This window comes from Aulonocara sp. 'chitande type north' Nkhata Bay, linkage group LG20 (genome assembly GCF_057382095.1).
Source record: "Aulonocara sp. 'chitande type north' Nkhata Bay isolate Kocher_YH1m ecotype deep benthic linkage group LG20, A_spYH_male_GT1.1, whole genome shotgun sequence".
Taxonomy (NCBI): Eukaryota; Metazoa; Chordata; class Actinopteri; order Cichliformes; family Cichlidae; genus Aulonocara; species Aulonocara sp. 'chitande type north' Nkhata Bay.
In genome coordinates this window covers 15,114,321-15,128,988 of record NC_141363.1, presented here as the reverse complement: position 1 = coordinate 15,128,988, position 14,668 = coordinate 15,114,321, and the positions used below count along the sequence as shown (strand labels likewise).

The 14,668-nt window shown below is 46.6% G+C and overlaps 1 protein-coding gene, 1 long non-coding RNA gene and 1 pseudogene across 2 annotated transcripts; all 3 read right to left on the bottom strand.

The window, feature by feature from the left end:
• Nucleotides 1-491: 491 nt before the first annotated feature.
• Nucleotides 492-3,603, bottom strand: LOC147305323 (uncharacterized). The gene is made up of 3 exons (XM_086278015.1): nt 2,973-3,603; nt 2,048-2,680; nt 492-1,633 (listed from the first exon to the last, which is right to left on the bottom strand). Exons 1-3 carry the CDS (start codon nt 3,601-3,603, stop codon nt 492-494), a joined length of 2,406 nt encoding a protein of 801 aa, XP_086134141.1.
• Nucleotides 3,604-5,429: 1,826 nt separating this feature from the next.
• On the bottom strand, nt 5,430-7,076 carry LOC147305322 (uncharacterized). Its single transcript, XR_015126673.1, has 2 exons — nt 6,793-7,076; nt 5,430-6,131 (listed from the first exon to the last, which is right to left on the bottom strand). It is a non-coding gene; the product is annotated as an uncharacterized LOC147305322 (long non-coding RNA).
• A 529-nt stretch (nt 7,077-7,605) lies between these two features.
• On the bottom strand, nt 7,606-10,432 carry LOC147305321 (uncharacterized; annotated as a pseudogene).
• Nucleotides 10,433-14,668: the final 4,236 nt, after the last annotated feature.

The following is a 14,668-nucleotide window of genomic DNA, read 5'->3' as shown; positions in this document are numbered from 1 at the left end:
GTGATGATGATGATGATAGGGTGGGGGTCGCTAGGACCCCCTCGGGGCATATATGTGTTATGATGATGATAGGGTGGGGGTCGCTAGGACCCCCTCGGGGCATATATGTGTTATGATGATGATGATGATGATGATGATGATAGGGTGGGGATCGCTAGGACCCCCTCGGGGCATATATGTGTTATGATGATGATGATGATGATAGGGTGGGGGTCGCTAGGACCCCCTCGGGGCATATATGTGTTATGATGATGATGATGATAGGGTGGGGGTCGCTAGGACCCCCTCGGGGCATATATGTGTTATGATGATGATGATGATAGGGTGGGGGGGGTCGCTAGGACCCCCTCAGGGCATATGTGTGTTATGGTGATTAGGGTGGGGATCTCTAGGACCCCCCTCGGGGCATATGTGTGTTATGGTGATGATGATGATGATGATGATAGGGGGGGGGGGGGGGTCGCTAGGACCACCGTGGGACGCTTTTGTTATCACGGCGTCGGTGGCGTCTGGGGAGCGGCGGCGCGGGAAGAAGTGGCGCAGTTGGGACAGTACGTGACGGCGCAGTTTGTACACACGTGCACTCGGCACTCGCGGCACAGGATCTTGGTCTTGACATCTTTGCTCCTGGGACACACGCGGCACCTTCGCCTCTTGACCGGAGAGGAGTCGCGTGGCGTAGCGTTAGAGGCTGCCTCGGCGGTAGCGCCTCGGGCCGCGACTCTGCCTCCTCCTCCTCGCGCTAAAGCCCTGGCTTCGAGCATGGGGCGCGCGAGCGCTTTGCCCAGTCGCTCGAGGAAGAGCCGTTGTCTGTTGAGCTTGCCCGGCATCCAGTCGGGGTGAATTTCCCTCCACAGCACGAACGCGTTGTAGGCCGCCACGTCGACCATGTTGTGGAAAAGGGCCACGGGCCACCTGCGGGTCTTTCTCCTGCAGCTGTACGTGCTCACGACCTTGTCCAGGTTGTCGACGCCTCCCTTGGTGCGGTTGTAATGCAGCACCAAGGGCGGTTTTGCGCCGCTTCTGTCGCTGCTTCTGTTGCTGCTTCTGTTGCCGCCACTGCTTCTGTTGCCGCCGCCGCTGCTGCTGCTGATGCTGTTGCTGTCGCCGATGCGGCGGCTAGGCCGGGGCTCGGGGCCGGAGCGATGGTGGTAACGGGGAGCTGTGGTGAGGAGCAGCACGTTCTTGTTCTTCTTGGCCACGTAGGAGAGGATGATCGTGTCGGGCCCTCGTCGTCCTCCTCCTCCTCGTCCCGCGGAGCCGCCGAGTACCACGGATTCGACGGAGCCCACGGCCCTGCCCTTGACGCAGCGCAGCTCTCTGGGGATCTCGGGTCTGTTCGACCGCAGAGTGCCCAGCACGGTGTGGCCTCTCTCGCGATAGAGCCTGTTGGCGAGCTCGCGCGAGGTGAAAAAGTTGTCGCACCTGACGTTGCGTCCCGGAGTCAGTCCCTCGGTGAGGTCCACGACCACTCGAGTGGCCAGGTGCTTTTCGGGAGGGCCGCGCTTGTCGGGCTTGCCGGTGTAGACTTGCATCTTCCACGCGTAGCTGGAACGTGCGTCGCACGCCACCCATATCTTGATCCCGTACCTGGCCGGCTTGCTGGGCATGTACTGTCTGAACGGACACCGTCCTGATGGAGAGAGAGAGAGAGAGAGATGGAAATGGGGAGAGAGAGATGGAAATGGAGAGAGAGAGAGAGATGGAGAGAGAGAGATGGAGAGAGAGAGAGAGAGAGCGAGAGAGAGATGGAGATGGATGGATGGAGAGAGCGAGAGAGATGTGAGAAAGTGTGGGGGGAGATTGGGGCAGAAACGCAAGGAGAAGAGACGTGAGTTTGACAGAGAACGCGCTTGCTTGCTTGCAAGCGTGGAAGACATAAAGAGTCATGCGAAAGCACAAATGCGGAACCCAACACGAATATACAACGAAGCGAACTAGCCTGTTTTCGCCATTCCCGCTCCTATTCCTCCTCTCTTATCCCAGTCACACACACACACACACACACATACACACACACACACACACACACACACCACGTACGTACCTCTGAACGGCACCAGTCTCTCGTCGACGGTGACCTCCGGTCCCGGGCGGTACATGGCGGGCAACCTTGCGCACCACTCATCCCACACGGCTCTGATGGGGGCCAGTTTGTCGTAGCTATCGCCGCCGTTGCCGTCGCCTCGCCCGGCTCGTCTGGTCTCCCTGTCGTCGAAGCGCAGCGCGCTCGAGTAGGCTCGAAAAGTCTTGAGCGGCATCGTGGCTCTGAACACGGACCTGCCGCTCTCGGCGTGCCACAGGCTCTCGCAGGCCTCTCCCCGGGACCTGTACACGCCGGCGAGCACGAGCAGCCCCACGTAGGCTCGGAACTCGACGCGGCCCATGGGCTTCCATCCGTCGATGGCGGGCCTGCGCCTGTCCGCTTCCAGGTTGGTCATGGCGATCACCGAGTCCTCTATCTCCGGCGGGAAGTAGGCCATGAACGTGGAGGCCTCGTCTCGCGCCGCCGCCACGGCCTCTTCGGTGGGGCCTCGTCCTGGCGGGTCGAGGTCGTCGTTGTCTTCTTCTTCTAATTCTTCTTTTTCTTCTAATTCTTCTTCTTCTTCATAGTCTTTGTCTTCTTCTTCATCGTCATCGTTATAATCATCGGCGAGGACATCTTCTTTTTCTTCTTCTTCTTCATCATCATCGGCGAGGACGTCTTCGTCTTCTTCTTCTTCTAATTCTTCTTCATAGTCTTTGTCTTCTTCTTCATCGTCATCGTTATAATCATCGGCGAGGACATCTTCTTTTTCTTCTTCTTCTTCATCATCATCATCATCATCGGCGAGGACGTCTTCGTCTTCTTCTTCTTCTTCTTCATAGTCTTTGTCTTCTTCGTCATCGTCGTAGTCATAATCGTCGGCTACATCCGCGTCGCGAGTTTCACCGACAGCGCCGCGAATCGCGCCCAGGATCATGAACGCCACCTGCAGCGCGGCCGGCGTCGTCCTCTTGCCAAATCTCCCGAGTCCCCCGCCCCGGGTCGGCGCCTGCTTCTTCTTCCTCTCCCTCTCGGCGGTTCGACTCGCCTTGCGAGCCGCCGTCCTGGCAGAGTTGCGACGCCATTTCGTAACCGCGATCCTCTTCCCCGAAATACCTATCCACCCCATCGTTTTCGTCCTCCTGATCCTCCGAGTAGCGCTCCTCCTCGTCGTCTGCGAGCGTTCGGGCCGTCGGGTCGTCGTCCCCCTCGGCCTCTTGCTCCTCTTCCTCCTCACTCTCGTCCTCCTCCAAGTTCTCCTGTAGCTGCTGCCGCTGCTGCTGCTGCCGCCGCTGCTCTTGGTCTTCCTCGACCCCTAGCCCTCGATAGCGAAACGTGGCCGGTCGCAACAACGGAGCGACCGGAGCCGACCATGCAGCGTATGCCAAATGCGCTGGCGATGGTGAGCGGGAGGAGGAGGAGGAGGACACCGCCGGCGATTGCGATCCGCCTGTACCGACCTTAGTGCTCTTTGGCTCCCACGGTCTAGTGCGTGACATTGTCTTCTTCGTCTTCTTTCTCGTTGGCACCTTGTTGCCGTTGTTGTCGTCGTTGTAGTACGGCACGCGCCCGGACATCGCCTCTGTAACCCGTAACCCCGACGCGCTTAGTACCCGCCATCCGCGCTCTTATCATCTCTCCGCGCAACGCGCTGTGCTTTCGCCGGGGTGTTTCTCGGCCACCTTTTACAAGACTTTATCGTCCGTGCTTGCACGTGTGCTCTCTGTCAAACTCATGTCTCTCTCTCTCTCTCTCTCCCTCCCTCCCTCGGCGGGGGATCCGCATCCCCCGGCCCCGCCCTCCCTTCCCATCCCGTCCCATCCCCTCGGGGGGGATCTCGCGACCCCGACCTCCTCCCTCCCTCCCTCCCTCCGTGGGGGACCCGCATCCCCTGGCCCCGCCCTCCCTTCCCGTCCCATCCCCTGGGGGGGGGGGGGGGGGGGATCTCGCGACCCCGACCTCCTCCCTCCATCCCTCCCTCCCTCCGTGGGGGACCCGCATCCCCCGACCCTGCCGCTCTACCCCTGGTGGGTGCATCAGGGTTAAAAAGGTAGAAACCTCCGGCAGAACCAGGCTCAGAGAGGGGTGGAGCCGATGACAAATGTATACACAACTAAATATTAAAGCAAATATGCTTTAAAATTGATGTTTATGCAAATTCCAAAACACATGCAAACTCCAAAACACTTGCAAACTAAAAAACACATGCAAATTCCAAAACACGTACAAATTCCAAAACACTTGCAAAATCCAAAACACTTGCAAACTCAAAAACACATGCAAATTCCAAAACACGTACAAATTCCAAAACACTTGCAAAATCCAAAACACTTGCAAACTAAAAAACACATGCAAATTCCAAAACACGTACAAATTCCAAAACACTTGCAAAATCCAAAACACTTGCAAACTCAAAAACACATGCAAATTCCAAAACACGTACAAATTCCAAAACACTTGCAAAATCCAAAACACTTGCAAACTCAAAAACACATGCAAATTCCAAAACACGTACAAATTCCAAAACACTTGCAAACTCAAAAACACTTGCAAACTAAAAAACACATGCAAATTCCAAAACATGTACAAATTCCAAAACACTTGCAAAATCCAAAACACGTACAAATTCCAAAACACGTACAAATTCCAAAACACGTACAAATTCCAAAACACTTGCAAACTCGAAAACACATGCAAATTCCAAAACACAACGGAAGTGCTCCAGGACGCTAGGGGCAGTGTTGAAATCGATTTGCAAAATAAACGGCAAGTTTGTCTGTATGGGACGGTCTAGTCTGCGTCGCGCTTCCCAGGTTGCCTAGCAACCATGATACTAACCGCTGGAAACGTGTCATACAACTTGGTTTGACAGAAATGAGGGAGAGCATATTTTGTTCATTTGTTTGTTTGTTTCTACAAGAGCTTTGTGTGATTTGATAAGTATCTGAGGCTGAGACCACAGGACAGTAAAACATGATTTTTGGGCTTCATTTCTGTACTGAACAATTATTTCAAGATTAGTTAGTAAATAAGAATTAGCTGATGTTGTTCATGAGACTAAAGTCATATCACTTTGGTAATGTAAATATAATATGGCCAATATTAAAGTTATTATATTAATCATTATTAGCTATTACAGCAGTGAACATGAACTCTGTGTCAAATACTGAGCTTCAGTACAGATTCAAGTTGCAGTTATTTATATGTCTTATCACCTTAAATCTTCACTCAAAGACAAGTATCTTTGACAGTGCATATATAGGTGTATCATATATAAGAGACAAATGTTGTTCCTTCAGTATGCTGGCATTACTAAATTTGGCTCATTGCTTACATATATTTATAAAAAGAAAATGTACAAGCTGTGATAACTGTTTCTGATAAAATGAAGAGTAGACTGATATATGAAATATTCCTTTATTGGGTGAGAAAATCAGACCATGTCATAACTGCTTTCAGTCATACAGAATAGATATCAGAGCCTTAAACAGGCTGGCTTCTGCTAAATGGGTCAAACTGGGCAGAAAGTCTACAAACACATAACATCCTTATAGAATATGATGTAACACTATAGATCAACTTACCTCAGAATATATAAAGCATATAAACAATTACAGCAATATGATGCAACAAACACAGCAGTGCTACTGATCCAAAATACTCAAAGCTTCATAGAACTGGAACAAACATTTATTTTTAGGTCCATTCTGCTGCTGATACATACTTTAGGTTTCTGAATATTAAACTTGTTGCTGCCTTTCATAGTGTGTAACTTGAAGGCCCTGAGTGCTTTCTCCCACACTGAAAACACTGGAATGATAAAATTATTTGAACATTACCTAATAAGACTGATTCAGGACAGACAATTAGTTATTTTAAACTTTTCTAGCAGTCCTTCACAAACAGGGAACAGTCTGTCTATTCTCTCCATCTGTCAGCTGCTGCTGGCTCTTCCTCCTCCTCTTCCTCACACACTGCTGAGTTTGTCCTGGTGGATCATCAGGGGTGCAAAGCCTCACAGATGATGTGCAGCAGTGTGTCCCTCAGTCTGTCCTCACTCTGGACACTTGCAGTTGTCACACATGGAAATCAAATGTGTGATAAGCTGCAGGATTCAAACACAAGTGTAACTTATAAACACATGTTCATACCTTTATTACACAATCAGAGAGAAAGAAACAGAGAGCGAGTGCAGGACAGACAGACAGGTGAAAGTCTCAGGTGTATACACTGCTACAAAACAGCACAAAAGAAGGAGGATTTAGTGTTTGTGTTATTACGAAACAAGAGGAGTTCCCAGATGGTACAGTGAACACATGTGACTCCTGCGATTAAAGCATCTTTCTTTCAGCTTAACGAGTGAACCGTCAGCTCGTTCAAACACACGTTAAAGTCCGTTTGGCTCGACGCCACCGAACAGAGGCAGCAATATAACATAGCTAACATTAACAGTGCAGTGAATCCTCCTTGTGCTGTGATATTCAGGACTGCAAACCGAGCAGCATCACTGACTTTCAGCTTGTTGTGTTTGTGGATATATGACTGACTTTAATTATCCACAAAATCATCACAATCTCTGTAAGATTAAGGTCGACTATATATATATTTTTTTAAAGTAAAGGCTTTAAAACCAAGTTAATTCTGAAAGTACAGACATCACTAATGTCACATAACTTTCCCGACATGTGGCCAACAATAATGGTTTAATGTTCTTCATTAAAAAAAATATTTGCGCATAAATAAGTGACATAATATTCAGTACTTACTTCTGAAAGTTTACTCTTCCTCCGCTCCGCTTCCACCGTTTTTTTTCGGCAAAATTATCCACACCACCACCGCACTATGAAGTCTGGGATATGTTGGGCCATGAAGGCTACACCGACCCATCCTTAAAATTCAGGGAAATTATGGACGCATTTGAGGGCCGCATTTCGAGCAGCCTTTGACTTGGGAAAGCCTTCTCTTGTCGCTGTGACGTAATCGGCCTTAAAATGCGGCCTTTAAGGCTGCAAACCCCAAATCCGGTCATTGGTACTTCCTGGCTTGTGTAGTTACTAGGTAACAAAAGCTCAACACTGCCCCTAGCGTCCTGGAGCACTTCCGTTGTATTTTGGAATTTGCATGTGTTTTTGAGTTTGCAAGTGTTTTGGATTTTGCAAGTGTTTTGGATTTTGCAAGTGTTTTTTAGTTTGTACGTGTTTTGGATTTTGCAAGTGTTTTGGAGTTTGTACGTGTTTTGGAGTTTGCATGTGTTTTTGAGTTTGCAAGTGTTTTTGAGTTTGCATGTGTTTTGGAGTTTGCATGTGTTTTTTAGTTTGCAAGTGTTTTGGATTTTGCAAGTGTTTTGGAGTTTGTACGTGTTTTGGAGTTTGCATGTGTTTTTTAGTTTGCAAGTGTTTTGGATTTTGCATGTGTTTTGGAGTTTGTACGTGTTTTGGAGTTTGCATGTGTTTTTTAGTTTGCAAGTGTTTTGGAGTTTGCATGTGTTTTGGAATTTGCATGTGTTTTGGAGTTTGCAAGTGTTTTGGAGTTTGTACGTGCTTTGTCTCTAGGGGCCACCGTACTTTTTGATCTATTGTCTCTTTTTTGGCTGGAGAATGATCCTGATTGCCAACATTGGACTCGGTTTCTTCCTTCTTTCTTGTCTCTTGCAGGGACCGCAAAGACTCCTGAAGAATGATCTTTTCATCTTCTGTTTGCTTGAGTTGTTTGCGGATTGTTGTGTTCTCCTGGTTTTTTCTCGTTACAATCTCCAGGTAGAAAGCTGTTTTTTTCCAGCTCTTCTTTTAAGTTTTGCACCTCCAAATTATTTGCCTCACAAACAGCCTCACTGAGGCAGAGTTTGACTATGAGCTCAGCGAACTCACAGAGGGCTCTTTCTTCCTGTTCTTTACGTATTGCAACTTCCTCTTCTAGGTTTTTCTGTGTTTTGAGGAGTTGCTCGCGGAGTTGTTCGATCTCTTCCTGCTGTTTTTTACATTGGACCTCCAACTCAGCTTCCTGAACAGTTTTCACCTCTGTAGAGTCTGTGTGCGGAGCTTCTGTAGTTTGTGTTGAAGCGTCCACACTCAGCTCTGCAGCTGTGACAGCTGTGTTGCTGTCTTGAACAGGAGCCTCACTCACATCAGGGGTGAGATTCTCCTCGGGTCTGCTTCTGCGAGCCTGTTCCAGTTGTTTTTGGAGCTCAAGAATGGTTTTCTCAGCATTTCCTCTGCAGCACTGTAGCTGCAGGCGAAGCCAATCATTTTGGGTTTTAGCCGCAGTAGCTTTGTGGTTCGTGGCTGTCATAGTGTAGAGATTGGTTTTACTCATGTGCTGAGCCTCCTGCAGGTGGAATCTCAGTGCAGCCATTTCATCGGTCTCACTATATGGACGTCTGCCATCATTTGGCATTAAGTGAGGATTAGGCTGTGGTTGAGATGGTCCATCATTGGTTCTAAAGTCAGGCTGATGATGCACAGGCCCTCAGTTCGGTAAAAACTGTGGCTTGTACCAATGCTGCCCAGGCCCATTATTGGGGTTAAAGTGGGGATTGGTCTGATGTGGCACAGGCCCTCGATTGGGTCCAGGGTTTCTGGTTCTGGGGTTTGCATTTTTTGCTTTTTATTCTTGTTTTTACCCTTTGGTTTGGCAGATGGAGTCACCTCATTTGGTGCCTGGTTTTTCCCTCTTTGCTTTGGGTTTGGCTGCTTCGCTTTTGTATTAGGGCGGAAATTCTGCCTTCTGAATAGGAAGATGTAGGTAACACCAGACTGCAGATGAGCTGCATACAGGGCTGGACAGGGACAAAAAAATCGTCCCGGGCATTTTGACTAGAGACCGGCCCACCATTATAGGAAAAATCATAAAGCCTTTGAATGAAAATAAACACTGTTGTGACAGTGATGTACACTGTTCTGATGGTATATATGTATCAATCTATCAATTGTTTGTTGCAAGACTCAGATAATTATTTTTTTAAAAGTGAGACATTTTAAATGAGAATAAGAAAGTATTTCCTTTTGCCCCCCTTTCCCTTTTAATGCCCTACATGGACCCCTGGCAACACTTTGCTAGACCCGCCCCTGCACAGTTACCAGCTGTCAGCTGCTTAGAAAAGGATCCTGGTGTTATTTGTCTCTCAGAAACAGTTCATAACTTCCCTTCAACTCATTCATGTCACCTAAAAGGTAAACCTGTTTCTCCATCACCTGTTCAGCTCTGATGATTCAGTAAGGACATCTCCTGGTTTCATCTTCATGTTTCCCTCTCACCACATATACAAACCGACATCATGACCAGCAGCTTTACAGCTGTGGCTCCAGCAAACATCAGCTGATACTAGAAATTAATATTAAATAAATTCTAACAACAGCTGATCAAGCTTAAAGGTGCTGCTGTTGTTTACCGCGACATCCGCTGGTTTCCTCTTTCTGGCGCAAAGTGGGCGATAAACAAACAAGAGAGCCGATCAGCTGATCATTGATCAGTTTCATGATTGAAGTAGAAACAGGAGAGGGAGGGTGAGAGAATGAGAGAAGAAGGGGCAGCTGTGCAGCGTAAACACAGAATAAATCCAGCTTTGTGTCTTTTTCATTGTAGCTGAAGTCCGGGACAAACTGTTCCTTTTCACCTCAATACGAAACGCGTAATATTTTCTCTGAATACGAGACGATTCCATTTTTTACGGGACGGTTGGCAACTCTAATAATTAACCTTATGAACAAAATAAAGTTCAACATCAGTAACATAGCACCCACCCAGCTGTATAGAAACTCCGTCATGCTAGCTAGCACGCAGTACGAAAAAGTCAGCACAACGAAAATAAACTCCAACTAAACTTTGTTTATATCTGACCCAGATGGACTGCAGGTTATAACTTCTTACCTGAAGTTCAGTTCACCTGACACTCTCGGACCAGCGGCCTCTTCGGGTCTCTCCTCTTGCCTCCCTTTTCCTTCATCCACCTGCTGGCCTCCACCACTTGCTAATGTTATTGAATCTGTGGAAGCTCCGCAATAGCCACCACACGAAGTAACGAATAACGAGCCTATCTAAATCCCAGTAACGAGTAACGCGTTCCTGGTTTTAGCATAATAACTAGTTACCGTGCTCATTACCACAATAATAACGTAGTTACTGTAACGCGTTACTTAATAACACGTTAGTCCCAACACTGGAAATAGGTGAGTTTCAAAGGGCCTTCACTCAGGACAAAATAACTTATTTGCTTTCTGTGTCACACTTGCAAACTGATAATCACTGCAGGGATGCGTGCATGAGTCAATGCTGTAGAGGACACAATGATCAGGCAACGAGCTGCTGCCACAGCCGCTCCTTAAATACCTGGTCTTGATGAAGAGGAATGACAAATGTGATGGAAAATTTGTGTTTCACCTCTAACCTCTGGGTACTATTGGTATGCATTTGTAACTTTTCTTGTACAAAGTTGTATTTGTTTTTCAGTCTTCATACACTCTAACTGTAAGCTTTGCTAAAGGCCATGACACACTTCATTACCAAACTGGTGCCTACATGACGATGAGAATTTCACTCCCAACCACTGATTAGACAAGACTGCATCCACGTGACGGATATATGGAGTACACAGGACCAATTTGTACATAATAAATTGGCCGATACATTTATTTTCAGAAGAGCTATCATTACTCCTAAGCAGCTGACCGACCTCAACTGCAATTTTCACATCGCTGTGTTCATTTTGCACATTAAACTCCTTTGTACATCCATTTACACGCGACATCTGCATACCTCACTTGTCTTCACTTACTTATTTTTGTACTTATTTATCTTTCATTATTTTAATCCTTATTTTCATCTTCGTCTTAATATCTTGTCTTATTTCTATTCTTATTTATCTTGTTCCTTCAGCCTAACTTGGCATTTGTGTATGGACAGCAAAGGAAGAATTTCATTGAACAGGGAAATGCTATTTCTTCCTTACACATGACAATAAACACTTTGAATCTTGAATTATATATAAAATTATACTATAGTTTATATATAAACTATAATATTTAAAAGAAAAAAAAAGCAAAGCTTAAGTGAGTTCGCCTGAGGCCCAGTTAATCTTACCTCCTTTATCACGAAGAGTTTATGTTCTGGAAAAATTCAAAATGTTAATCATCATATTCGGTGCTCCCAAATAAGGCACACAAGGGAGCTCTCCATACAAGCTGTTCTGATATAAGGAAGGAAGTAATGCATAGTAAATGCCACTTCCAATTACCACTTCCTGTCCGTCTAAAAATTCTTTGAACCAAGTAACAAACTTATTCTAAATAAATCTGGCCTCAGATTTATTATTTTAGTGTTTAGAAAGCCCTTCTACACATATCTGAGCAGCTTAGTAATTTTCTTTTTAGTTTCAGGAGAAAATGGTGCTCCCAACTAAGCACAGCGAGGTAAAATAAGCCAAATAACACGCTGTATTGTGGGTTGGTTACGCTGTCAACAGGTAAGCATTTTTCCAGTGATATGGGTGAAGAAAGAAACATATTTATATATAAAATTACGAACTGCAGGCAGTCTTTACCTTTCAACCTCAGGCCTGGGAGCTTGAGTGTTTTTATAGTTCCTTTGTCTAGGACTGACTCTTCTGGATAGAGATCTTGGATGTCATTTCTAATATCTGTTGGAGCCACTAATCTAGCTCGAAGTTCCAGCTATTCACTATTCTCAACACCTGATGCAGACCTTGCTAATCGGGCAATGTCTGAGTTTGTATGCTATATAGTTTGATGTCATCAGTGTAGAGGAAGCGACTGACAACTGCTCCACTCTGTAGTCAGCAGTGTTGGGCAAGTTACTTTGAAAAAGTAATTCATTATAGTTACTAGTTACTTCTTCAAAAAAGTAACTGCGTAACTGAGTTACAATATTCTAAAAGTAATTAATTCAATTCAATTAAATTTTATTTATATAGCGCCAAATCACAACATAAGTCGCCTCAAGGCGCTTCATAGATACAGAGAAAAACCCAACAATCATATGACCCCCTATGAGCAAGCACTTTGGCAACAGTGGGAAGGAAAAACTCCCTTTTAACAGGAAGAAACCTCCGGCAGAACCAGGCTCAGGGAGGGGCGGCCATCTGCTGCGACCGGTTGGGGTGAGAGAAGGAAGACAGGATAAAAGACATGCTGTGGAAGAGAGACAGAGGTTAATAACAGATATGATTCAATGCAGAGAGGTCTGTTAATACATAGTGAGTGAGAAAAGTGACTGGAAAGGAAAAACTCAATGCATCATGGGAATCCCCCGGCAGCCTATGTCTATTGCAGCATAACTAAGGGAGGATTCAGGGTCACCTGGTCCAGCCCTAACTATATGCTTTAGCAAAAAGGAAAGTTTTAAGCCTAATCTTGAAAGTAGAGATAGTGTCTGTCTCCTGAATCCAAACTGGAAGCTGGTTCCACAGAAGAGGGGCCTGAAAACTGAAGGCTCTCCCTCCCATTCTACTTTTAAATACTCTAGGAACAACAAGTAGGCCTGCAGAGCGAGAGCGAAGTGCTCTAATAGGGTGATATGGTACTACAAGGTCATTAAGATAAGATGGGGCCTGATTATTTAAGACCTTGTATGTGAGGAGCAGGATTTTGAATTCAATTCTGGATTTAACAGGAAGCCAATGAAGGGAAGCCAAAACAGGAGAAATATGCTCTCTCTTTCTAGTCCCTGTCAGTACTCTTGCTGCAGCATTTTGGATTAGCTGAAGGCTTTTCAGTGAGTTTTTTGGACATCCTGATAATAATGAATTACAGTAGTCCAGCCTGGAAGTAATAAATGCATGAACTAGTTTTTCAGCGTCACTCTGAGACAGGATATTTCTAATTTTAGAGATGTTGCGCAAATGGAAGATCGCAGTCTTACATATTTGTTTAATATGTGCATTGAAGGACATGTCCTGGTCAAAAATGACTCCAAGGTTCCTCACAGTGTTACTGGAGGCCAAGGTAATGCCATCCAGAGTAAGAATCTGGTTAGATACCATATTTCTAGGCTTTTCAGGGCCGAGTACAATAACCTCAGTTTTATCTGAATTAAGAAGCAGAAAGTTAGCGGCCATCCAGGTCGTTATGTCTTTAAGACATTCCTGCAGTTTAACTAATTGGTGTGTGTTATCTGGCTTCATGGACAGATAGAGCTGGGTGTCATCTGCATAGCAGTGAAAATGTATGCTATGTCTTCTAATGATACTGCCTAAGGGAAGCATGTATAATGTAAACAGAATTGGTCCTAGCACTGAACCCTGTGGAACTCCATAATGAAAAGTAACTATTGCGTTACTTTAAAACGTTTAACCCTCTGGGGTCCAGGGTATAATTGGCCATTTTTAACTACTTTTGATTTTCCCTCCACATTTTCCCTTTAAAAACTATTTTGCCTTGTTTGGTATCATTCTTTTCGGCACCACCTCACGTGTCTGAATTTACAGTTATGTTTTCATTTTGACATACTGTTAGGGGTGGGCGATATAAGCGATATACGATAGAAACGATATAAATTTAAGATGGCGCCGGTGAGGTCGGTTGCCGTCACGACTGCTCCGACCACTTTTTCTTTGTCTTTGTTTTTTAAGTTAGTTTTCAGCGTTTCTAAATCGGCAAAATCATCACCATTGGGTACATTAGGTATGACAGTGACACTCTTGTTTCTATTGGTTTACAATGTACTCACAATTCGAAGTTTTTAACTCCGGATCCGAGCTGGCCGAGTGAGATCTCGAGGGAGAACAAAGGGAAGCCGCGGCGGCCTAGAGGGAAGCGAGCCGGCGTCAGGAACAGGCTGAGAGCTCGTGCACACCGCACACCTCTGCCTAGCATCCTGCTCGCCAACGTCCAGTCACTGGAGAACAAGCTTGACGACCTCAGGGCCAGGATAAAGTTCCAGAGAGACATTCGGGACTGCAATCTCCTCTGCTTCACCGAGACATGGCTGAACCCAGCGGTGCCGGACCACGCCATCCAGCCGGCCGACTTCTTCTCGGTTCACCGCATGGACAGGACACGGGACTCGGGGAAGTCAAGGGGAGGCGGCGTGTGTTTAATGGTGAACAACAACTGGTGCAACAGTGCGAACGTTGTTCCTCTCACACGCTCCTGCACACCAAATCTGGAACTACTGTCCATCATGTGTCGTCCTTTTTATCTACCTCGGGAATTTACATCGGTCATTGTAAGTGCCGTCTATATTCCACCACAAGCGGACACGGTCACCGCCTTATGCGAGCTGCATGAGGCACTCACACAGCACCAGACACAACACCGGGACGCTGCGCTTATTGTGACGGGGGACTTTAATAGCGCCAACCTCAAACGCGCAGCGCCGAACTTTTATCAACACATCACCTGCCCCACCAGGGGTGAAAGGACACTGGACCACTGCTACACTACGGTCAAGGACGGCTACAAGGCACAATCCCGCCCCCCGTTTGGCAAATCTGATCACGCCGCCATCTTCCTCATGCCAAAATACAAACAAAGGCTGAAACAGGAAGTTCCGGTTCAGAGGAAGGTCGCGCGCTGGACGGATCAATCGGTGGCCGCGTTACAGGACGCACTCGATGACGCAGACTGGGGCATGTTCAGAAACAGCTCCGACGATGACGTCAACGTGTTTACGGAAGCGGTTGTGGGATTC